The sequence below is a fragment of the Lagopus leucura genome, unplaced genomic scaffold (genome assembly GCF_019238085.1).
Source record: "Lagopus leucura isolate 7727_CA_CO unplaced genomic scaffold, USGS_WTPT01 Super-Scaffold_100001, whole genome shotgun sequence".
Taxonomy (NCBI): domain Eukaryota; kingdom Metazoa; phylum Chordata; class Aves; order Galliformes; family Phasianidae; genus Lagopus; species Lagopus leucura.
Genome location: NW_024962262.1, coordinates 70785020 through 70811551, shown reverse-complemented (window position 1 = coordinate 70811551; position 26532 = coordinate 70785020). Strand labels below are relative to the sequence as shown.

At 41.1% G+C, this 26532-nt stretch overlaps 1 protein-coding gene across 1 annotated transcript in view; it reads left to right on the top strand.

Moving 5' to 3' along the window:
- Positions 1-26532, top strand: part of BACE2 (beta-secretase 2) — a 51155-nt gene that overhangs the window by 9386 nt on the left and 15237 nt on the right. Inside the window, exons 2-5 of the mRNA XM_042867873.1 lie at positions 14651-14739; positions 22478-22694; positions 24290-24418; positions 25612-25746. Of these exons, the coding sequence (XP_042723807.1) occupies positions 14651-14739; positions 22478-22694; positions 24290-24418; positions 25612-25746 (570 nt within the window). The remainder of the gene's footprint in view (positions 1-14650; positions 14740-22477; positions 22695-24289; positions 24419-25611; positions 25747-26532) is intronic.

Genomic DNA, 26532 nt, shown 5'->3' with positions numbered 1-26532 from the left:
CTTCCCTCTCTTCTTCTTGACAGCAGCAGATGATCCAGTCCTGTCCCTTGTCATTGATATAGCAACAACCCAGTGGCTGTGTAAAATTAAGTGATGGTGGTTATCTCTCTAGGCGGAAACATCCCTACCTGGCCATACTGTAGAAGTTTTCCTAGGCTGAACAAAATGGAGCAGTGTTGGAAGTCCCATCCTGAGGAACAAGTTGTGACATTTTTATAGCGTAGGTTATGACTTGAAATATAGGGAGCTGCATAGTGAGTGTTTCCAGGAGGGTGCTCATGTATGGATCTCCCTGTGTCCCATGATCCTGGCTAATTCAGGAATGCCAGTGCGTGACCACGGGCTAGCCTAGTTTTCTGGCCTTCAGAAGGCAGAGGCTGCTTTCACAACCGTAAACTCCACAAGAGCAGTGAGGTGGGCATTCTCGTGTAGTCGTGTCCATTGGTTTTAGTGTTTTGGAAAGATATATTTCACTGTTATGGTGTGAAGGTGAAGATTGCTTTAAGAAAAATGATGCTTATCTGCTATGATTTTGTTACAGTGTTTTAGGGGAATTGGTGGAATATACTGTATAGGCATTCAATGTCCTGCTCTATGAAAAGCGTAGAAAAGATATGAGTGAGACCTTTCTGTAGGAGTCCTTAGGTACAGCTGGAAGAACGTTACAGTGAACAGCTATACTGTGTGGGTACAGCACCTGGGTGAGGGCAGCCTGCTCGGGGAGAACAACTCAGCCTGATGTGTCTGGCTTGTCCTTCCTTCACCTTTCCTTGTGCAGCTCTTCAGGCTTTGAAAAACCTTTACTAACAAACACCCGTCTCTGAAACTAACGTCTTGACAGGGAGAAAAAAAACCTGGAGAGTCGTGTAGCTACAGGAATGAACTGACAGGGGGAGGAGAGGGAAAAGGGCTTTTGAGATCAGGTCGAGCATGCAGCATTCTTAAAAGATGGATTTTTCTCACTACCATCCTGCAAATGTAGAAGTATGGAAGCGAGACAGAGGCTCTACTCTTAGGCTGCTGCTGGCTCTGCCTGCTACTGAAAGATCTTGTCTTTGACAAAAGGAAGACTTAAAGCAATATTTTTGAGGCGAGAGATACCTCCTAGTCTATACTCAGGAGTGTTAGGAATGGATTTCATAAGGTGTGTTGAAGTTTGAAATGTGACCTTTGATTAGTTATAATACTTCCAGCTGTCACAGTAAACATGGGCAGTGACTCATGGTGTAGAAGCTTGTATGTGCGGCATGAGGAAGGTCAGATTAGCTGGGGCAGGCTTTCAGTTTATTTGGTGTAGCTTGGCTCTGTGTAAATGTGTAAAACTTTCAATCTTACAGATGCTGCAGTGGGAGGTGGGTTTCTTTAGAGTATAGGACTTCTGAAGGTAGGCAGAAAAAAGAAATACGAATGCAATTTCTTTTTTCAGACAGCAGTTTCTCTGATTCTAATGAACAAGAGAAGTAAAGAAAAGGATGGACTGACAAAATAAATTGGAAGCTAATTTTGTAGAGCAGAAAGCCTAGGAAAATTGAAATTCTAAACTGTATGCAGCTTCTGACTATAATAATTCACTGCATATAATACATTAACGTAGGCTTACTGATTTCATTTCTTTAAAAAAAAAAAGCAAAGCAAAAACCCCTTCTTCATATTCTGAAAAGTAATATATTAGCATGATGAGTTCTTTTCTCCTTTTTCTTTTTTTCTAAAACAAAACAAAATAACCCTCTGAAATGTTTGACATAGAACTGTGTTTTTTAGAAGTATCATGCTCTAAGAAATAGTGGTAGACAGAACAGACATAGCAGATGTCTAAAGTAAGACACGTGAGGTGGATGGTTTTTTGTTGGTTTTGTTTTTTGTTTTTTTTTTTTTTCAGTGAGGTATTTGTTTTACAGGGAAAGTTTAGCTTCAGGTCAACTGAAACAATTTGATAGTGTTTTTCTTTACTTCAGGAATGAATTGTGGTTAAGCACATGGATATTAGTGCGTAATGCTAAGGAGGAGCTGGCTGGGGACAGTGAAACCGTTTATGGCTGGGGGTGTTCCTGTATTTTGAAACAGCTGTGCAGTCCTTCCCAAATCTCTACTGCCCTCCTGTTTACTAAAGAGCTATAAGCTCTTTCCTCTTTCCTTTCCCTGGGTCTCTGTTCAGCACATGTTCAGCACATACAGCCCCATGAACTCATAGCTATACCATATGGCTGGCCTTTGCTCCACAGAGCTCGGAATCCTGCCCAGCAGGGCCCAGCAAGCCTGCTCTGCTGTGACTACCCTCAGTGGTTTCAAAGCAGGAATGAGGTTCAGGTTCAGAAGGTGACTGTGAAATCTGTCATGGCATTCACAAGCTGCTGGTTGAAACAGTCTTCAGGCGTTTCTTCTGTTTCTTGTTAGCTGTCGGATTATTGAATTAATAGCTGTCTCTCCAACACCTTGACTCTGTGTTCAGTGGGGAAGGAGTGAGCTATGGATGGGATGCTCACTAATTCAGATGTGGCACAAAGCTCAGATGCCCATTTCTCTAAACCAAGGCTGAATGGGCACTGGGATGCCTAGTGAGCCTTGCAGTAAGACAGGAGTGTTAGTCTCAATGGTACTCAGTCTATACTTCTCTTTTCTCTCAGTGCTGTACTGTAATTAGTGGAAAATTGATGAATTTAATTCCTGTACACCTACTAACAGGTAGAAACTTGCTTTTGGTCTAATGTGGGCTTTCTGCATACTTAACATGTAAATGCCTGATGTTTTCTGCTTTCATTCTTACATTTCGGGATATGTTTATGTTTTGTTGTGGCGTTGTTTGTTTTTTTTAAATCTTACACTTATTTAAGCATGTCATCATCTTTGAATTCACAAACATCCTTAGCATAAATATAGAAAATATATGTTTTTTCCTCACTGAAATTTGTAAGGACATCAGACTGTTCTTAGTAACAACTAATTGTCAACTTCACATTACAAGTGAAAGATGATGCAGTGCTGCCTACAGTGGGAAAGGCTGGAGATGGTGCAATAAGCTTACATTCTGTTAAAAGACAATCACAGTTTTCCACAATCTTGCACAGTTCAAGCCTTCCCAGTGTTGGAAGGTATCCCTAGACCTATAGATGATTTCTGTTAATGAAAGTCTTCTGAGTTGTCCAGATTTTCCTTAAAACACAATATCTAGAACATGGCATGACTTCAGTTGAGGTATAGCTGTTTTGACGAATGAGGGAGTTGTTTTGCACACATTTTTGTCAGCTATTCGGTGTCCAAGTCAGTGATACAGGAGAGGATCTTCTATCTGGAAGAAAAGAGGGGAAAAAAGGTCAATCTTTTCTGAAAAGGCAGTGAGACAAAATTGCTACGATTCACACAGCACTAAGATAAACAAGTAATTGCTCATGTTCAACAGCGAAGCATGTTCATATAACATGAATAGGATGGATGTGTTGTATGATGAATCTAGACACAGCAAATAAATTCCAGCTTGAAAAATAAGATACCACATGAGACAGTGTGTGCAGGAAGAATGTTAATGTTGAGGAAACTGAAGGAAATGGTGGAAAGGAGGGCGCAGAAATGAAGAATAGATATTTTCCTTTGTTACCAGGATTGATTGGCTTTTTTTTTTTTTTTTTCTTTAAACCATAATAGCCTTCCCTTATTGTCAAAACGATAATATATATAAAGCACTTCCTGTAATATTTCTCTTCAAAATGACTATTCATCAGTCCCAGAGTCAGATGTTCATATTTCAAGTCACAATTTAGTTTAGCAAGTTTATACTTCAGAGTAATCAGTCATCTTTAACATTTGTGTTTTTAATACAAATCTCAACTACAGAAGCACACAGCTCTCTTAAACAGGGAAAGATTGGCTAATCCTGATAGTACTTTTCATCTTCTGGCAAAGAAAGAAATTATTACATTTCCAAGGAGAAAAAAAGGATTTTTCCCTACCCAGCAATTCAGATCATGAAAAGATTTGGGGCAGGAGACTCTGTCTTCTGTCAGCCCAATACAGGTGTGATGGTAGCTAGTGATAGAAAAGTGTCTTGGAAAACAGGTGGTGGTAGAGTTAAGGTAAAGGTTATATAAATATGGGATCACATCTCAGGTCCTAACAATATTTGGGTATGTGATGGGGGGAAATGACAGCAAATGCTGAACAAGTTCTGGTAGACTTGATCTACGGCAGCTCTGAAGAGCCTCCATTTACAATTTGTTCTCCAGCTTATTTCATAACCTACAAACAGACCACAGTTTCTCTGACAGACTTCTGCTCTCACCAGAGCAGGAATTGTCTTTAGTAATATGCTTGACTGTCTGGTTTGGCCACCTTTTCATGGTTCTATAGTTCACTTCCTCCTGTGTCCCAAAGCGTGACGTTGCAGCAAAACATGGGCACCACCTGCTTAACAAACTTGATTAGAAAATCCATAATTGCGTTGCCATTTTGATTTCTTGCACCATCTCTCTTATCTCAGCTGGGCAGTTAAACCTTTCTAGAGGAGAAGTAGCAAAGAATTTGTCTGTTGACTCCTGTGAGTTGGCTTTCCTCAGAGCAGCACTTGGAAATTCTCCTCCTGGATCCAACATAATTTGTGGGCTTCCCACTTCCTCATTCTCTACAAAGGTGAACTGTGATAAGGTCCAAGCCACAGAGTTGGGTAGGGAATTTCTCCAGTGTCACCAGTGGTATGCAACAGTCAGTCAAACAGCTGAGTAAAATTCTGTATTTCTCTGCTCAGCCCTGGTGAGGCCACACCTGGAGTGCTGGGTCCCCAGTACAAGAAAGGCATGGACATATTGGAGAGAGCCCAACAGAGTGCCACCAAGATGAAGAAGAGACTGGAGAACCTCTCCTGTGAGGAGAAGCTGAGAGCTGGCGCTGCTCAGCCTGGAGATGAGGAGGCTCAGGGAGGTCTCATCACTGTGTGTAAATACCTGAAGGGTAAGTGCAAAGAGCCCAGTGCTAGGACAACTGGGAATGGGCACAAACTAGGACATGGGAGGTTCCATCTGACTGTCAGGAAGCACTTCTTCACTGTGTGGATGATGGAGGACTGACTCAGGTTGCCCTGAGAGGATCTAGATTCTCCTTAGGTATATTCAAAACCTGTCTGGACTTGGACATGGGCAATCTGCTGTAGTTGGCCCTACTTGAGTAGGGGGTTGGATCGGGTGATTTCCAGTGGTTTCTTCCCACCTCAGTCTTGTGATTCTGTGAAGTGGTGCAGGGCTGCTCAAGTCTAGGGACTGCTTAATGAGCCATGAAAAATTGCAGAATCCTGTCCCTGCTCCAGTGTTCAGCAGCAGTGTGCCAGTCTTTTGTACAGACTGACAGATACACACTTTTTTGTTTCAGTCCTGTCTGTCCAGTGAAATATACATCATTCTACAAGCAGAAATTGTTCATCACAGAGGCTTTCAGGTTTATGTGCAACTTTGCAGGCCTTGTATCTAAACACACTTCCTAAGATTCCTCTAACTCATGTTTTAATTAGGTTTTATTTCTTTATCTCAAAAGGAAGAGATGAACAATCCGCATTAAAGCTTAGTCTTCTGAATTTATTAGAAAGTAGGCTGTAAGTGCTAATTCTGGATAACGCCGAAAATAGTGTATGGTAACTGTGCCTAAAAAGCCACTGTATATTGTAACATTAATTTGTAGAAACAAATTGCTGAAATAAGCTGACTGACAATCTATGCTGATAATTACACATAATAACTGTGGGCAAACACAGCATATAGTTGCTAGAGTTTTCTGTTTTCTGTGATGGCTCTAAGCAATTCTTGCCAGATGGGCTGATAATGTAATTAGGAATCGTTGTGTTAAATGAGGCAGTATTTAAATTGGCAACTAATTTTCCTATCTATTAACCAGCTTAAAAAAGAACTGTTACCCAATGATTTCTAGCTGCTAATCCCATATCACTTTTTTGCACTTTTTTAAAGCACTGCCTAGGAAATTATTTTCTGTATGGCCTAGTATGTGTGGAACAAAAGAAGAAAGAGAGGGAGTTAAGACATGTTACAGTTTCAGGGGTTTTGGGACGGGATGGATTTCTACTAAGCCAGTGTATCATGGTATGTGGCAGCAGCTCAACGAGCCAGTAATGGGATACTTCCAATTTAGAAGTCTCTAAATGTGGACAGAAAATGTTTTTACTTTGTGATAGCTTACTGTGCAGCATACTCCATCAAGCAGAGTAGGATTGTGAACCCTATTTTAAGCATATGTGTAGGAGAAATCATGAAAACACAGCAGGACAAGATTGTGAATGGTGTATGAACATTAGTAGCGTGTAATGTTCACTCTTTACTGGGGAAGAGAGATAGAAGAATAGAAAGATGGGCCCTTGGGTCAAGTAGATATCCCAGGGAAGGTATGATCATTTATAGTTTTCATTGCAGTGTCTTATGAGTCCTGCTTCACTGGATCTACTGGCTTCATAGAATAGCTCAGGTTGGAAAAGGCCTTAAAGATTATCAAGTCCATCTGCAACCTAACCATACTACCCTAACTCTAACAACCCTCTGCTAAATCACGTCCCTGAGAACCATATCCAAATGGATTTTACACACATCCAGGGATGGTGACTCAACCACCTCCCTGGGGAGCCTATTCCAGAGCTTAGCAACCCTTTCTGTAAAGAAGTGTTTCCTGATATCCAACCTAAACATCCCCTGGCACAACATAGGGCCATTTCCCCTCATCTTGTCACCTGTCACCAGTGAGAAGAGACCAACCCCGCTCTCGCTGTAAGCACCTTTCAGGTATTGGAACAGAGCACTAAGTTCTCCCCTCAGCCTCCTCTTCCCCAGACTAAACAGCCCCAGTTCCTTCAGTCTCTCCTCATAGGATATATTCTCCAAGCCCTTTAAAAGCCTTGTTGCTCTTCTTTGGATCTGCTCCAGTATCTCCATGTCCTTTCTGTACTGAGGTGCCCCAAACTGAACACAGTACTTGAGGTAAGGCCTCACCAGTGCTGAGCTGAGTACAGAGGCAGGATGACTTCCCTAGTCCTGCTCACCACACCATTCCTGATACAAGCCAGGATGCCATTGGCCTTCTTGGCCACCGGGGCACACTGCTGGCTCAAATTCAGCTGACTGTCCATTAGTACACTGAGGTCTCTTTCCTTCAGGCAGCTTTCCAGCCACTCCTCCCCAAGCCTGTAGGGTTGCCTGGGGTTGTTGTGGCCAAAATGACCTGACACTTGCCCCTGTTGAAACTCATACAGTTAACCTTGTCCATCAATCCAGTCTATCCAGGTCCCTCTGTAGTGCCTTTCTCCCCTCTGGCAGAGGGACACCATACTGACGTTCTGCTACAGGCCTCCTGACCAAGAAGACTAAACGGATAAGGCCTTCTATAAACAGATATGAGCAACTTCAAGTTCACAAAACATGGTCCTCATGAGAGACTTCTTCCACCCCAATATTTATTGGAAGTACAACACAGCAGGGCACCAGCAATCAAAAGGTTCCTGGAATGTGTTGATAATAATTTCTTCTTCCAAGTGGTACAGGAACCCATGAGAATAGGTTCTGTGCTGCACCTTGTCCTCACCAATGAGGAGGGACTGGTGAGTAACGTGAAGCTCAAGGGCAGCCTTGACTGCAGTGACCATGAAATGGTAAATGTTGAGATCTTTAGGGTGTCAAGAGGGTACACAGCCAGCTTACAACCCTGGATTTGAGGAGAGCAGACTTGGAACTCTTTGGGGAACTTCTTGGCAGGATGACATGGGATAAAGTCCTGGGGGGAAGAGGGGCCGAAGAAAGCTGAGAAGTATTCAAGGACCATCTCCTCCAAGCCGTGCATCCCAAGAAAAATGAAGGCAGGCAAGAATGTCAGGAGGCCTCTGTGGATCGACGAGGAACTCATGGACTTACTTAAGTGCAAAAAGAAAGTTTATAAGGAGTGGAAGCAAGGAACAGGTTACATGGTAGAACTACAAAGAAGTTGTCTGAGCAGCCAGGAATCAAATGAGGAAAGCTAAAACCCAGATAGAATTATATCAGCCAGGGACATAAAGGGGAATGAGAAGAAATTCTACAGGTTTATCAGTAATAAAAGTAAGGCCAGGGAAGACATGGGTTCTCTCTGGAAGAAAACTGAAGACCTGATCATGAGAGAGAAAAAAAAAGCTGAGGTACTTAATGATTTTTTTTTGCCTCAGTCTTCACCAGGAAGGGCTCTGGCTACACCATCCAAGCTGCAGAAAGCAAAGGTAAGAACCTGGAGAAGGAAGATCTGCCTGCTGTAAATGAAGATCAGGTTCAAGATTATCTAAAGAACCTGAAGGTGCACATGTCCATGGGACCCAATGAAATCCTTCCATGGGTTGCGAGGGAACTAGCAGCTGAAGTTGCCAAGCTGCTATCCATCATATTTGAAAGGTCATGGCAGTGTGGTGAAGTTCCCATTGACTGGAAAAGGGGAAACATAACCCTCATTTTCAAGAAGGAAAAAAAAAAAGAAGATCCAGGAAACTACTATTAGTCTCATCTCTGTATCTGGCAAGATCATGGAGCAGATCCTTCTGAAGGCCATGTTAAGGCACACAGAAAATAGAGTTGAGGTGATTGATGGTAACCAACATGGCTTCACCAAGGGCAAGTCATGCCTGACAAACTTGGTGGCCTTTTATAATGCAGTTATAGTGTCACTGGATAAAGAAAGAGCAACTGACATCATCTACTTGGACTTGTGCAAAGTGTTAAACACTGTTCCACATGACATCCTCGTCACCAAATTGGGGAAAAACAGATTTGATGGACAGACCACTCATTGGGTAAGGAATTGGCTGGATCTCAGAGAGTTGCGGTCACTGGTCAGTGTCCAGGTGGAGACCAGTGATGAGTGGCATCTCTTGGGGATCAGTGCCGGTACTGGTAATATTTAGCATCTTTGTAGGCGACATGGACGGTGGGGTCGAGTGCACTCTCAGCAAGTTTGCAGACAACTCCAAGCTGAGTGGTGCAGTTGACACACTGGAAGAAAGGGATGCCATCCAGAGGGATCTGGACAGGCTTGAGAGGTGGGTCCGTGCCAACTTCATGAAGTTCAACAAGGCCAAGTGCAAGGTCCTGCACCTGGGTCAGGGTAACCCCAAGCACAGATTGGACAGAGGTTGGACTGAGAATGGCTTGAGAGCAGCCCTGAGGAGAAGGATTTTGGGGTGTTGATTGATAAAAGATTCCACATGAGCTGGCGATGTGCGCTTGCAGTCCAGGAGGCCAACCATATCCTGGGTTGCATCAAGAGAAGCGTAACCAGCAGCAGGTTAAGGGAGGTGATTCTGCCCCCCTACTCTGCTCTTGTGAGACCCCACATGGAGTACTGCATCCAGTTCTGAGGCTACCAACACAAGAAGGACATGGAGCTATTGGAGTAGTCCAAAGGAGGGTCACAAAGGTGATCAGAGGGCTGGAGCACCTCCCCTATGAGGACAGGCTAAGAGACCTGGGACTCTTCCATCTGGAGAAGAGAAGGCTCTTGGGTACCTCATAGTGGCCTTCCAGTACCTGAAGGGGGCCTACAGGAAAGCTGGGAAGGGACTTTTTATAAGGGCAGGTAGTGGCAGGACAAGGGGAAATGGTTTAAACTGGAAGAGGGTAGATTTAGAGTAGATATTAGAAAGAAACTCTATTGTGAGGGTGATGAGACACTGGAACAGGTTACCCAGTGAGGTTGTGGATGCCATCTCCCTGGAAGCATTCAAGGCCAGGCTGGATGGGGGTTTGAGAAACCTGGTCTAGATGGAGGTGTCCCTGCCTATTGTGGGGGAGGTGGAACTAGGCGACCCTAAAGGTCTCTTCAAACCCAAACCATTCTATGATTCTATGAAGAATCTACATTGTTTAATCTGAAAGTATCAGGTCTGTTAACTTGAAAATCTATACTGGGCTTTTCCACAGGCCAGTCTTTTATGGGGATGAAGATGATGGCCATGTCAGTGTGGGTTACCCAGAGAAACAACAGTGCAACAAGGTTGCATGCAAGCCCTAGGATTCCACACCTGGTAAAGACTGTGGATGCTAAACCCCCACGGAGAACTGTTTCAAAGAAATGAGTTATGCACCTTGCAGCCCGTGGGGCTGGTTTTGTGTGTTTTTCTGAACATGACCAAAAACTTCTGACCTCAAGCTAAAACAGGAAAGAAACACTTCCCTAAGTCTGAATATAATGTAGTTCAGAACAGAGACAAGGTTTGTCCCTACTCAGGGATAATGAAGTCACTTTTTGAATGCACTGTGCCTTTTGCAAACTGCACTTCTTCTCACCAGACAGTTAAATTAGACATAGATAATGCCTAGTGCTGATGGTGTTGTATTAACAGCACTTGCAGTAGCAGGCAGGGCATGAGCCTGAATCAAGACAGAGGAAGCTTTGCTGAATGAAAAAAGATACCAAAGTACAACAATATTGGGCAATGGAAAACTTAAAAACAAAAAAACCTAAAGACATAGTGATGAGTTAAATTACTGAAGCAGTTGAGTGAGTATACAGTAAGTGTTATTTGATGCTGGTACTGAATCAAGCATTGGAAAGTTTGAGAGATCCTTGAAGTATTGACAATGCAATTGACTTCCACTTGAAATGAATCATTACAACTGTTTTTTTTCAGCTTCTCCACCTGTTCAGAGTAAAAAACAATGTATGAGATATATGGCCTAAGGAGACTTCTGCCTCTCTGTTGATGCATTTCAATGTTCATGACTTTCAGTAAACAGGTTTTGAGTTGTTTGGGCTTTTTTAACTGGAACTCAATGGCATGTAGATAGGGTGCCAGATTTCAGCTGTAAGTTTTTCATGGCAGAAGTAGATGTTCCTGTCTTGCTCGGTCTATACCCAGGCACCTCTGTGAATCTTTTATTTATAATCATACTGGTTCTGCTTCTGTATGAAACATAACTATTCACAAAATACTAATCTCCAGGTATGATATGAGGTACCGATTTCATGTCCAACAGCTGTAGTACAGGTGACCTTTGGGGCAAAAAAAAAAAAAGGCTTTTAAGTTTGCTGTATAGGTCTAAAGCTGAACTTGGAAATGGAAGAAAAAAAAAACAAAAAAAAACCAACCCACAATAGTAGGCTTTCCTTTTGTGCTTCAGGAAGTGAAAGGAAAAGAGTTTTACATGGTTTCTAATGCTAGGCATGTGATAACTCAGCAGCATTTGGGAGTTTTCTGCTTTGTAGCCTCATTCAACATGAGGGAATGGCATGGAGCTGTGTCAGGGGAGAGGCAGCTGGGGCTTAGGGAAAGGGTCTGCACCACATGGCATTGGGCACAACCACCAGAGCCAGAGTTCAGGAAGTGTTGTTTGGACAGTGCTGTCAGACATTGAGTGCTGTGTGAAGCCCAGAATTGGACCCAGCGATCCTTGTGGGTCTCTTCCAACTCAGGATTATTCTATGATTCAGTCATGCCTCTCTGATCTTGGCTATCACCCAACAGTTTCTGAAAAAAACATGGCAATGGCGAAATAGTCAGTTGTAAGAGATAGGACATGATTCTTTCAAAGTGGCTGCCATGAATCCAGTGGATTTGCTTTGCCAGCCAAGGAGAGCTTTGATTCTTGGTGTCTGGTGCTTTGCCAGGAGGCCATTGAGGAGAATGTTTCCACCACTGTTGGATCTCCCTCAGCATCAGTGCCTTCTTTTTGTGCTGCAGATAGGTGAAGGGACAAGCTGAGGAGCTGTGGAGTTCAGGCTTCATTGGCAAGCAAGATGGTAAAATGTGACAGCTGTCACTTCCATCTGCTGTGATATGGGCCCAGCTGACCTCTGCAGATGGAGCAAGGCAGGCCTTGGGCCTCAAGAACTCTGTCTGCTGCCCTGTGACTCACCAGAGCTGGTCTGGAAGCTGCCCAGCATCCCTGTTACACTGGCAGAGAATTGGCACAGAATAACACAGGCTCTGGCAGCAACAACATGAAAGTGGCTCTTAATGAGATGGGGGGGGGCACTAAAGAAAGTTCAGAGCCAAAGGGCAGTGGGAAGAGAAGGAGTGCTCAGTCAGTTATACCCACCCCAAAGTGATCTGTTAATCACTGCTGCCATTGTGAGGTTCACAATAAATCTGTGTCTGCCCTGGCCGCCCGCGTCTCATTATGCACAAACATGCAGATCAGGAATGTCAGCCTCAATAGTGATTTGTCGTGTGAGCTCGGCTGCAGCCGAGTGGGCTGGGACCTGCATGGTTAGCTGTCTTTATGTTTTCTTTTTTGCTTTTTTTCTTCTTTTTTTTTTTTTGTTTTTCTTTCTTGTGAGGATATCAGTTTGCTTTTGGAAATGTTGGTTCGCTCTGTCCTGTGGGCAGTAAACTTGCCCTTTTTCTCAGCAATTTGCAAATTCTGTGATGTTAACATTTTATACAAGGTGGGGAGGAAAGATATATCTTCCATATGTGCCGTTAGTTAATGATTGAGTTTTTGTTCACGTGGTTTTTTTTCCAGTCCTCCTCCATGTACAGCGTCATGCATATTACTGAGGCTAGGGCAACACCTACATGTATTTATGCAGCTGATATACAGTGCCCATTATTCAAACATTCTGGACTGCCTTGATAATGCTAATTAATTTAAGCCCTGCAGCACCCCTTTGAGGCAACTTTTGTTGGTCCTGATAGATGCATGCATTGTAACTGCTCTTTGTTATTTATTTTTGATATGATTTCTATCCCAGAGGGGAAAGGGGGGGGAAAAAAAAAAGGAATAACTCTTACTTTCATAGGTAGTTGGCAGAATGTTAGATTTTAATCTCAGCAAAACAATGTATGAAGTAAACTGTGGATTTTATTGCAAGTCATGCCTCAGAGGTTCTCATTTTCTTTCAGAGCCTCAGTTCCTGAAGCCAGGTGAACTTAAATATGTCCTTTTGTTTTTAAAAGTCTGTCTAGCTTGTGTGTGATTACAAAATAAATTTTAATGTATTGTCTCCACTTAGACTAAAATCTGAGATGCAGTGAGGTAGGTAAATAACTTGACTAAGGTTGTGGTTTTATTTATATTTATTCTTAACGTTTTTGCATGATTAGGACTGGGAATGCCAATGACAAGTGCATGTAGTTCAAAAGAGAGCCCCACACATTACTAGTTGGTTTTGAGTTTGTTTTCTTCAGATCTCTGCAGTCCCATATTGCATTAGCTAGGTCAAACAAGGGCAACCCGCTGTTTCCTTTCTCTCCATGTGCAAACCAAAAATGTTTTCAAACATCAGCTCACACTTTTTTTTTGGTCTATGCTCATTGTAAAATCTATTAAAGAAGTATTCAGCGTGTCTTCTCCAAATGCTTTATCCTCCTTTCTCTTTATGCTCCTTTCTGAACTCGATCCTTTTTCTCCACCTCTTTTGTCAACACTGAGCTCATTTACTGTATCTTTCTTACCCTTCCCACATCTGCTTTTGGTGCTCAGTCTTGAGTCTTAAGTACTGACAAGGGCTACAGAAGCAGTGAGCTCAAGTTTTATTCAAAGCACAGGCAAACCAGTCCTGATTTCTCCCTCCTACTGGAAAATTCTTAATTCCTTAACATTGTTATAGGTGCAGGTGTCTGCTGTGGCCTGGAGCATGATTTCACAATCTTTTTGGGGCCAATCTGAGACCACATTGACACCAAAGGAGGCAATCACCATTTTCTAGTATCTGCTCCTACCATCTCCTGTCAAGTAGCTGTCTGAGTTGATAGATGACTAATTTTTTGTAACTGTAGGTGAGGAAACTGATCTGATCTGCAGCACAGCCACATGGTTACTAGTGCTTGTGCCAAGAAGCCGTGGGAAACATACAGCCAAGAGCAGGCAAAAGCATGACCACCAGTTTTGGTAGTGGTACAGTCTCTGGCTTAAATTATCATTTAATGGCACTCCAAGCTGTAGTTTCAAGGTGATCCCACATCTCAACAAATTCACAGCTGTGACCTTCTGCTTTTTGCTAGTACAAGCATTTTCCCACAGCTGTGGTGAACCAGACTGGTCACCTGAGCCAAATGGAGAAAGAGAGAATTTCATTTTTTTCTGTGTTTATTAGTCAATTTTTGGCATAAATTATCCTCCCAATTAACTGAACAAGTGGCCCACTCTAAGGCTGCCTTCCAGTCAGTGCTTTTCACTGTGTTATAAATCTGGCCTCCTGTACCCAGGCAGTGAAGATTGTGGTAGGGTACTGCTGCTCGGAAGGAGTTATACTTTCTTCTTATGCTTTCCAAACTTCATGTTTATGCTTATTTCTGCTCTGACTGGCACTCAGCCCCCCACCTAGAAACCTCATCAGCCCTACAGCAAGCAGTGCTTTAAACAGGTCACAAAGCAGTATGTGTCCTAGACAAGGCAGGTTGCTGACACACATGGATTGGGCCAAAAAGAAGTTTGAGGTGTTCATAAATTCATTTGCTATGCAAATACGGACTTGGTGGGTATTCTCCCTTCCACAACCATGGCTATTTTAAAGCATTGCATTATAATCAGCTGTTCTGGAGGGTCCACAAGCAACGTGTCTTCCCCAAAGGTTAACACTTTGTATTTATTTTTTCAGAGCAACTTCCACCTTCATTTTTAAACTAAAGGTAGTTTAGACAAAAAAGCTTTGATGATTTTTTGTTTGTTTAGTTGAATATGAAAACCACCTCTCCTTTCTTCTGTTTCGGCAGTTAAATATTCTGGTTGACACTGGGAGCAGTAATTTTGCTGTAGCAGGTGTGCCTGATCCTGATGTCACCTCCTACTTCAATACAGAGCTGTAAGTACCTGTTCTGCACGCAGTGGTGGGATAGGATGTCTTTGAGATTCTGACTACTCGATGCATAAGAAGATGATCAGGAAGTTCATGGGGCTTCTCTGACATCCCGTTGAGAGTGGGTTTCTTCCTGAGAGGGTTTTCTTCCTGAACCAGAAGGTCAGCTGTCCCCAGTGCAGAGTCCACCATTTGACACCTCAAATGTTCCCAGTGACAGCAAAATGATCTGGTGATGAAATAATGACAGCAAAACAGATCTGGGCCCTGTGCTAATTAGAGCTGAGGAAAAAGGAAGATTATAGTGTAAAAATTATTTGCAAGATCACACCAACTTCAACCAGTTTCTTGTCCAAATGGTCTTGGAAGGAATTAGAAGTTTAAAATTACTTTCCTTTTGTTTAAAAACAATAACTAACACTAACTTTATCTACTGCTTGACATTTTATCTAAAACCAAAATTAATCAGTCAAAAACTAATTTGTTGTTTAATTTGGACAAGGTCTTCAGTCACTGTTTGGGATAGGCCCAGTTTGGGTATTTGTAAGATATAACTTGGAGATTTTAGCACCTGTTACACACAAAATTTGCTGTTTAACAAGAGCTGACATTAGTCACAGCCAAACACAGCACTGTGCAAATAATTCATCCTCCTTTCATCTTTCCTTTCAGCCCTTCTCTAGTTTCAATTACTTCAGGTACATTTCTACAAATCAGAGTGCTTATCTTTAGCTGACCATGTAGATAAAATTACTTGAAGGTCTGATGGTGAGGAGAACATTAACATTTTCTTTACCTCTTCATGTGTTTTACCACAGGGTGTTGCTTTTTTTTCTAATAAGATGCACTGGTGACGGAGGCAAAGCCAGTATTTCCATGCTGCCCAGTAGAATAACCATACCTCCTGTCACATATTCAGCTGTTGGCAGAGATGTTCCACATAGGTCTGAAAAGTCCAGAATTAGCACTTGAATACTATTTCTGTGCTACTGCAGAATTTTACTTGCTAGCTATCCCTTTCCATAGGTGGTGGCTGTAATTACAAGAAAACTGAATTGTCAGGAACTAAAAGCTGAAGTATTCCTCCTCACTTTTCTTTTCAGTGATGTTACTTTGTCTGGACAGGCAAGGCCTCTCTTAAAAGAACCACACACCATTGCAAACAGCAACAACAACAGAGACTGTGTATTGAGAATGCTATGAAATCACTTGAAGGTTACAGCCTCTTATCAGTGTTCTCTGTGTACATTGTGTTTTTAGAACTTTGATACAAAATTAATGATGAAACCTTGAAAATTAGGCCCTGCAGAGTTAAGGGTACTTTACCAAGTGATTTGAATTCAGTAATAGCAGCAAGCAATTGTGATAGCAGTTCCTAGCTTGGGTTGGATTGATGCAGAACTGGAATTTGCTCAGAATGAAGTGCAGCCATTAGCACGCTTGAACCCAGCTACATCAAGCTTCTTTCCTTTCAGGTAGTTAAGGCATAAATGTCAGCTGGAGCACATCTTGGCCCCATTGTAATCAGTAAGGCATTTAAATACTGATTGAAAGAAAACTCTGTAGGTCACCTGTTACGTATTCCCACTGAGGCAAGGGCTGTCACTAGAATGGATCAACCATGGCTGATTCTTGCCAAGTCCTGTAAGCCTCTGAGGGTGGAGAATTCATGAACTCTGGCAGTGTGCTTCACTCATGTGCCATGCTCTCCTGTAGAGGAAATGCTTCATAATATCCAAACTGTACTTAACAAAAGGATGTTAACCCTGACAAAGAAAGTTGTCTGTGTCATTTCTGTAGCCATCTTTTAAGTGGTTGTAAGCTGCTATGAATTCTCCTTTTAGCTTCATTTGCAAAACAAGCCACGATCCACTTAACTTTTCATAGGTCCTTTCTTGAGGTCCCTGACCTATTTGGCAGCCCTCTACCAGTCCATTTCTCCACATGCCTGTTTAACTGGCTTCATACAGCTGGCTACAATATTCCAGTTGTGGTCTCACCAGTGCTGGCCAGAAAAGGATAATAAACTTGCTTAGATATATTGACTGTTGCCCTCCAAATGCAGTCTGTTGTAGTTGCTGTATGCACAGTGCAAGTATACTGCTGGCTCTTATTCTGGTGTCTACCATCACCTGAGATCCCTTTCTGTTGCTTCTCAGCCTATCCCAGTGTGTGGAGTTGTTTCACCTGAGCTGCAAAACTTTATGCTTCTCCTTGTTGAATGAATGAGGTTTCTGTTGGTCCACTCTTCCCATTTTTCAAAGTTGCCCTGGATTCAAGCTCTGCCATTCAGCACGCTCTTTAAGGTAGTGTCCTGTGGTAATCTGCTTGAGGGTGCAGTCTGTCCATCATGTCAGTTCTTCACAAAAATTTTCTCCCCACTGATGTCATGCACTCTGTATGTCATGAGCTTGACACTGAGCCATTGATCACTGACTCTTTTAGGCCTGGAGGTATAGCCCATTTTCAGACCCCCAGTGGTCTGTTCATTCAGCTCTACATCCTCAGCTTCTAAATGGGAATGCTGTGGGAGGTGGTGTCAGCAGTCTGACTAAAGTGAAGACGTGCTACAGCCCCTGATCTCTCCTCATCTGTGTAGCCAGTCATCTTGGTGTAGAGGGCAATGGAGTTGTTCACACGTGGTATGCCTGTGAAATTCCTTGCAGAGTTACAGAGTCCCTTTTTACCTTCTTGTCCATTGTGTGCTTGGGAATGGATTCCAGCAAGCGATTCTCTGTGACTCTTCCTGAGCTGAGGTGAAGTCACTGGGCCTATAGGCTCATTGCTCATCTATTTTTGAGACTAGACTTTTCCTGGCAATCAGATCACTTTCCCTGATTATCGGTGATTTTGCATAAATGGTAGGCAGGGGCCTTGCTTTTATGTCAGCCAGGTCTGTAAAATGACTGCAGTGTGATCTTTACCCATGTGCAAGTGAAGCAAATAGTTTGTGTGCACTTTTCTTCCATTCTATGTAGGACACTTCAAAATTAAATAAAGACATTGTCTCTCATCTAATACTTATTTCTGTAGTTTTTCCCTTTCTCATCATAAAGTGCTTTTATATCAAAGTCATAAACTGGAAATTGAAGGCAAGAGAAAAGAAGGGTTAGTAATTTGTTATATTAGTAAAATTACTGGGACTGAGTTCTAACTCAGTAAACACTTATTAGAATATTGTGTTGGAGAAACATTATGATGAGTATGAATTTCCTGATTGCCAACATCTTATTTTAATTTTTTTCAAATGATCAAAATATTAAATTAAATGCATGATTGATTTTGAACAGAAACTGGGGAGAGTGCATAGGAAAGGTATCATATTTGTTTCAAGAGTCTTGAGGAACTTGGCATGTGTTTTGTTCAGAACAACCTTCCTTGAGCAATTTTGTAACCAATTTGTTTACTCGTATTATGTTTTCTTGTCATATAGTTGCATTGTTTAATTATCTCAGGTTTTCCATACAAAACAAGCAGAGCTATTCTCATGAATTCGCTAACAACTTGGGTTTTTGAGTGGCTCTTAGAAAATTCTGCTGTGAAAAGTTCTGGCATTGATGTTCATACTTCATAAGTCACCAAGATATATAATGTTGTGAGAAGTGGCCTCATAAACTGGAAAGAAAAAAAAGTTATGGCATTTGTTTCTCATACTATTCAAAATAATAAGTATTTTTTGTTGAATATGCTAGTTATGATAAAAAGAGCTACTTAAACAAATTTATAAAGTGGTTTTCAGACTTAAAACTAAATCAGCCTTAGCGTTGTAACAGCGCATAAGAGAATGACATACATGGGCTGTCAGAACTCAGAATTGGTATCCAGTTTTATTTCAGTGTAAGTACCACTGCCTCACAGTCTAAAGTTTAAAGAAAAAACTGCTCAAGAGTTAGGTGGGGTAAGAAAATTACAAGGAAAAAAAAGTTGAGATTATGCAATAAATTGTATACCTGCTGGCAAAAGTAAGCTTCTGCTTTACATTGTGGTCCTGCAAGTTTGGCTGTGTACCCTGCGTATTTTATGGTTCAGGGTGAATTAGAAACTTGTTCTGGAACCCCTTCAAATTAGATGGGCTCCTTGGTTAAAAATTAGTAATTTATGTTGTGGAATAGCCTGTAGACAACTAGGTTGGTTGCTCAGTATTCTTTTTCACTTTGTCTTAAAGTCATTGTCTCTGAATCACTTGTCTTGTGCCATCTATCTATCACTGGAGGGAATGAAAACATCTGTTCAGATCTTTTGGTCAGTTGCCGTTTTCCATCTCTTCTTCGCCATTGCTGGTTGTAAAGATTATTTGCTTCTTCAGAAAAAAAAAAAAGGGAGAAAAAAAGGGCAGACAGGAAAACCTAAAGGCTTGTTTTATGCAGAGTGGCAATGGGAGTGCATGAAATGAAGGAGGAGTTGCATGTTTGGTGAGGTCAGAATTAAACAGTGCTTTATGCACAGTGGTTTTGTTGTAGCTCTGTTGAGCTTCCTTTAAGTGTAGAATGACCACAGAAATGTTTTGACTGTGTTTTGTTCAGTGCTGTAGGCTGGTATTGAAGATTAACTACATATGGTAATGAACCCATTACTAGAGTTCTAAGCTGAGACTGGAGAGCCATTCAAGGTCTGAGAATTTTCTGTCGGCTGCTCTGGAGAGAAAACATTTAACTGCTGAGGAGAGGGTGAGAGGAGTGGTAGTACCACAGGACCTTCTTCTGGTAGGCCTTTTTCCTGCAAAGAAACACCCTTGTGGTGTAACCCCGCAAGCAGCCATACACCACAAACAAGTGATGTATAAAGCAATTGCTCACCATCTGCCAACCAGTGTCCAGCCAGTCCCCTGGCAGCAGAAGTCCCCTGGCATACTCCCCTCACTTTTATAGCTTTTTCAGCTTTTTCATGTGATATCATATGGTATGGAATACCCTTTATACCCTTTGACCAGTTTAAATCAGCTGTCCTGGTTCTGACCACTCCCAGCTCCTTGTGGCCACCTCCATCCCCTTCACTGGCAGAACAGTGTGTGAAGCTGAAAAACGGAAGTGTTCTTGACTCTCTTTAGCAACAGCTAAAACATCGATGCATTATCAACATTGTTTTTCTCCTAAAGCCAGAGCCTAGCGTCATACCATATACTATGAAGAAAATCAACTCTGTCCTGTCTGAAACCAGGACAACTCCATCCCACTGAAAAAGCTGGATTTCTTATATTTGTTTCATAGTCAAAATGGCTTGTTTGGAATTGATGTGCTGTGCATTTATTTTAAAACTTTCTGCATGTGAATTAGAACAACTCTCTAGTTTTGACCTCTAAAGCCATTTTCTTCTTTTGGATCAGTGAGTTGGAAAAGCATGGGCTGATTACAGTCAATAAGATGTAGCAGGAAATGTTTTTGCAGAACAGAATATAATTACTGCCACAAGGACGATGTCAGATCCCTCCCACATTAGGAATTTTTCTCCTTGAAATAATTAATAAGGCTTCCTCTTCAGTGTGACATTTGTGTGCTTTGCCAGTGCGATGAACAGCCTCATACACATTTCTACAGGAGGGGAAGCACAGAGGGGAGGAAGTGACTTGTCTGCCTTTGTGCAGAGGAATTCATCAACAGTACTGGGTGATGAGCCCAGTCCTTTTGTATCCTGTTCCAGAGCTCAATCCATGAGCCTATTAGTGCTCATGGAAGAACAGATATGTGCTGCTATTGTTGCTGGTCATGCAGAGTCTGTACTTGCAGACTGGCTTTGTGTTACTGTTCCAGTACTCACCTATCTTTCTAGTTTCAGATGATTCTTCTGTTGCACAGCCAGACACTTTTCAACATGACCAGCCCTGTATTTTCCCTTCCTTTTCCATGTTCTCCCACAGGTTTCTCTTATGTTGCTAATTATTCAGACTCTGTTTTGATTTATAAAATGTACTGCCAGTATCACAGTAATGCTCTGAAGACCCTGACTGAGCAGAGATGTCCCTTTGTTTAAATGTCACGGAAAAGCAAAATTACAAAGCACACTAAAACAGCAGTAGAGATGACCAGATACAGATAGTAAGTGCCAGTAACTCTGGAATTTGTGCATTTTGAAATATAATCAGTGCAGCCTATTTTCTCATTTATTTCTACTGTCTTGGATGTTACAAGCCACTGAGTCCTGAAGCTCCCTGAAGGGCTAGGCACTGGGAATATCAAGAGCTACTCAGGATGGGGGAATGGTTTTAAACTAAGACAGGGGAGGTTTAGGTTAGATATTAGGAAGAAGTTTTTCACTCAGAGGGTGGTGATGCACTGGAACAGATTGCTCTGAGAGGTTGTGGATGCCCCATCCCTGGATGCATTTAAGGCCAGGCTGGATGTGGCTCTGAGCAGCCTGGTCTGGTGGTTGGTGGCCCTGCTCTCTGCAGGGGTGTTGAAACTACATGATTTTTGAGGTTCTTTTCAACCCAGGCCATTCTATCATTCTATGATTATAGCTTGGCCTCTTTCCTCCATTAACTTGGAAGGAGGATCACTTGTATGGGCATTTGGTGAAATTGCCCAACAAGGTGTGTGTGCTCAAAAAGGTGGGAGTATGTGTGTACCCATCTGAATGGTGTTCCCCATGGCAGGCAAAATTCTCCAATCTTTTTTTCTGGCTGGCTCAGGTAAGGATGGCAGCTCACAGGCCAGGAGAAGCAGCTCTCCAGGTCAGCTCTTGTCAGTGAGCTCTCATCTCTTGCACTGCAGTCAAGGACTTCAAGGCTTCACGGCAGCTTCTGTCAGAGCAGCTGTTAGGTTAAGGCTGGGCGGATAAAGCTGTCCGCACTTGATAAATGACCTCTACTTTCTATTGTGTTACATGCATGTAATTTTTTTTAGATTTACTTTTAAAAAGGCTGTCAAGCTGAAAGTCTGCTCCGATGAAGTAAGCATGGTCATTTTGCTCTTTAGAACAAGAAACTGCATGCCAAGGAATGGGACCAAAAATAGATTGTAAGGGATCTATCTAGGTGTTCTGTTGCTCCTTATTTGTGATGCAGATGGAGGGTAGTTGCTATGTTTATACTGCAGGTTTTTAAAATGAAAAATTTCATGTTTTTTTGTGATGTTTTTGCTAAGCTTTCTACCCAGGGTTTATTTTCTTTGCTCCTTTGCTTTTGTTATCTTGGTCTAGAAGGAAATCCTCCCTTTCATTCTCCAAGTTAGTGAATCATTTGTTAGTGAAATCCAGATCTATTAACTTCTTTATGGACAGGCCAGACTGCAGATTTCGGTGTGTATCTTACTGCTTAACTCACAGTAATATTCTCGTTTATCCAAAATGGAATTTTAATAATATTAATGAGATATTAGTCTACAGCTATCCGGTTATCTTGGTATTTCAATTTTAGATTTGAATTCACAAGCTTTTTATTTCTTACCACTACTTAGTACGTTCCATCTCCAATTAAAAATTATTGCTCCTATTTTGATGGACAAGTTTGAGTCGGAGACACATTGCTCTAGATGGCACAAAACCTTACATTAAATTTAAAAAAATGGGAGAGGAAATTTGAGTCATTTAAGGCTTCAGGTAGGGGCTCAAGGGTTTGCTTTTAATTATTATCATAATTGACTGTTACTTCCTTTAAAGTCCATCCCCCTTCTTCTGTATGTATACGTGACTGACTTTACAGATTGTACTTTCTTTTTCCTATCTGTGAAAAATGAAGATTGGGCAGTGCTTTGGTGTCTTAAATTGTAAATAAGCAGCTCACACGTAATTGTATCTTTTCCTTTTAAAGGTCAAGTACATACAAATCACAAGGGATTGAAGTCACAGTTAAGTATAGTCAAGGAAGCTGGACTGGAGTGCTGGGCACAGATGTCATTACTATCCCAAAGGGGATTGATGGCAGCTACACCATCAACATCGCTACCATTCTTGAATCGGAGAATTTCTTCTTACCAGGGGTTAAATGGCATGGAATTCTTGGTCTTGCTTATGACACCTTAGCCAAGGTAAGTCATCTTTTCCCCAGCTTTTATCTTTCACAATGACAATAAATAGAAATGTAAATATTAAAGAGGACAGATGATGATCTGTCAGCATGAGATTCATCCCTTCCAGTGACTCTATCCTAAGGATCCTTCAGATTTGTTAAAATATTGAAAGAATAAATTGGGTTGTGATGGTATCCCAGTTTCATATGTGGATTTAGGCTTTTCTGATGATGAAGGTTCTAATTTTAACGCATCTGGAATAAATAAACTTTTTAAGAGTTTGTAATACAAGGAGGATAGGAGTAAAAGTTATAAGGCTTCTGGTGTATGTGCAGAAAGCATTTATTAGTGCTCTGCTAATCTCCTTCAAGACTTGTCAGCAGACTGCTGAATCTTTTGTAAAAGCCCTTGGCAGTTCATTCTAAGACATTCCCCATTCATCAAGTAGAAGTTGAGACAGAAGGTGTATATGGGTAGTTTCAGTACAAACGTTAGCTACCGTGTTTTCATGAACATATAACCAAATGCATCTTGTTCTTATGAGGTAAGAAATTCAGATAGAAGTTTAAATTAAAACCTAAAATGTATAAGCTTGTAATCTAAAACTGACATTGTAATTGTTGCGCTACACAGTCATAGCTTTCAACCTACACAGAACTGTCTGAGAAATTCACAAACTGAGATGTATCCATTTAGAACAGATGATTCAGAACTGTCTGCCAACTCTGGAATTAAAATGCTTTATTCAAGAGCTGTGTGATCGTTCTATTGACTTTACCTCAGCAGCTGTCATACATTGTCATCAGACAGACAAAGAGGAGCTGCTTCTAAGACTCTGCTTTTGGGCAAATAGCGTGTTCAGGATATTTAGTTTTCTCCTCTTCTGAAGACTTCAGTGTTGTTGGCTTCTGAGGCTGCACTATGCTTTGTGTAGTAAGAGCAGTTGGCACCTCACAAGCTAATCAGTGGACCTGCCTGTCATCAGATGTAACTGCATAGAAATCTGAATTACAGTGAAATTGTAGTACTTCAAGGCAAAGGCAAGTATGGCATAGAGCGTAGCAAAGAACTAGCTAGTCATTAACCAGTTGAACTTGAATATAAAGTTCTTAAGAAGAAAGAAGAGGAAATAAAGCCATCAAATTCAAAGTTCATTAGAATTAAATTATGTTTAAAAGCTGCAATTCCACACTTTAAAGTCTGTCCTTTTAACCATAGGAGATGGAAAAAGAAAGTCACGTTTGAGCATTCTAATAACTGAAGTCCTTTTCCAGACAGAAAGTATTGATGAGAGCTTTTACCTGAAACTGAAATAAGTATTCGAGTCCCAAAACTGCAGTTGGAAAATAATCTCATGCTTTAGAGATTTCTTTGACAGTGGTACAGATTAAAACTGCTTTAAAAAAAAAAAAAAAAAAAAAAAAAAAAAAAAAATTACAGGTGTTGTTTTTTTTTTTTTTTAATGATACATAATATCTAGGATTTTCATCACTTGCTTGTCAGAAATTCAGTTTACTTGTGAAAAGTAGTCTTGTTTAAATGACTTGCTCATTACTAAGGAAACTTTGTAATTAATACTTCTGCAATTCTTTCTGTTTTTCTACACCTTCAAGCCTTCAAGTTCTGTGGAGACGTTCTTTGATTCTCTTGTGAGGCAGGCAAAGATCCCCAACATTTTCTCCTTGCAGATGTGTGGTGCTGGACTGCCTGTTTCTGGAAGTGGTACCAACGGAGGTAGTCTTGTGGGTATCTGTCAATCTGAGAGGGAAGATGCATCTTTGTTAAACTCTCTCCCTTTTTTCTATGATTATCCTACTACTAAATTTAGTGGTTAAATGTACGAAATGTTTTATAATTTTTTGAGGTGAAGTTAAGCACTTAGGCAAAACTCAAGCATCTTGTTATTTTCATTCTCTATTGTCTTTTAATCTCTTGAGTTTGAATAAACTTTTGCATTTGAAGTTTTAATTTTAGCACAGAAAAAAAAAAAATTGTGGTGTCCCTCCTCACCAATTGTATTTCCTCAGGGAAGATTGTGCTACCTTTCTCAAGCTGAGTGGTCCTCTATTCAGCTATCAAAATGTGAAAGTACTTTTTTATATGATGTGAAAAGGGGGAGAGGAATCAAGGCTCTTTGTCTTTTTTTGTAGACAGCATAGCAAAGGATAAAATCTGAGAACTGGATCTTCCCCTTGTTAATCAGGGAAGTTTTTGCATCCATTTTACTGGTTCAAAGTACTGGATATTGTTCATTTGAGGTAATGATTTGGAATAACTCTTATGCTGAAATAAGCATATCAGCACAGGAGTTAATTGCAAATAATCTGCTGTAAATTCACGTGCTACTGTAAATGTTAACACATTTGAGATAGATAATGCCTATGAGAACTTACGTTAGTAGAGTTCAAAGCATGATGGTCTAGTACGCTGTCACAAGCTTCAAAGTAAGTCTTGACAGAAGCTAATGATGATAGCAATTACATGATGATCATATTCCCTCTTTTATGTGAATGAATTGTTGTTAAGCAGTATTAAAGCTATTTTGATCTGATAAAGTGAATTTACGATATACAGGTTTTACTATTTCATCCCGGTTTTGTACATTGCCTAGATTAAACAACTGAAGGCATGGTTTTGATCTGAAACATAGATCTTTTGTAAGAAAATCAGTGTGAATTTGTAGAAGGTGCTGGAAATTTGCCCCATGGTAGGATTTTTTTGGTGTACTGAAGCAGTATCTTCTTAATTTCTAAATGTTTCAAATTTCTTTATTATTGGTAAAGAATTTGTTAGCAAAATGACTGGAAAAGGTGCTAAATTAAAAATTTTGATGCCCTCTGTATCACAGCGAAGCGTTCCCCTTTTTCCTGTACTTACCCCAAAGGTAAACACCTGTCATTCTTAAGCATGTGAATTTCTTTCCATTTTCACTCAGGTTCTAGGTGGCATTGAACCAAGTCTCTACAAGGGTAATATATGGTACACACCTATCAAAGAGGAGTGGTATTATCAGGTTGAAATTCTCAAGCTGGAGGTTGGAGGACAGAATCTTGAATTGGATTGCAGAGAGGTATTTGCAGTAATCTGTTTCCGTCTATATAAAACATATTTTTTTTTAAAAAAGCATCCAACTAATTGTTTTTGACCTTGCAAGCTCCTCTTAGAATTAAGACTGCATAGTGACTTTGAAAGGAAATGAACAAACCATGTGAAATGTACGTCCATGCTAAAATATATATTTGGCATGTACATGATAAAAGTGCTTGAAAGAGAAGTTCAGAGTTGTTGATAGTACTTGCAGTAAATAAAGAACCAAGTTATAATTATTTTGTCAACAGTTCGCTGAAAATAAAGCTGCTGTGGTTTGGAAGGGCTGAACCCCTTAACTAGTTTCAGATGTACTGCAGATGTCTAAAAACTGAAAATACTGCACTGATTTAAGAAGACTTTCTATAACACTCTGTAAAATCAAACCAAAGGATTTTTAAAACAGTTCTGGTCAAATAGAGAAAAGAGAATATTTTGCAATGAACTCTGGAGATATCTAAGCACATAATTCATAATGGCAGTAGGCAGGTATTTTCTGTGGAAGCTTCCCAGACTATCTAGGCTCATGCTTCTTTTTTATTTTTGAAGTTCACTTTTCACAGAATCACAGAATGGTTAAGGTTGAAAGTGATCTCTGGAGGTCATCTGCTCCAACCTCCTGCTCAAGCAGTGTCACCTCCATCAGGTGTTCAGATGGCTTTTGAACATCACAGAATCTTGGATTATCCTGAGTTGGGAGGCAGCCACAAGGACCACTGGGTCCAACTCCTGTTTCCACACAGGACAATCCAAAAATCAAATCATTATT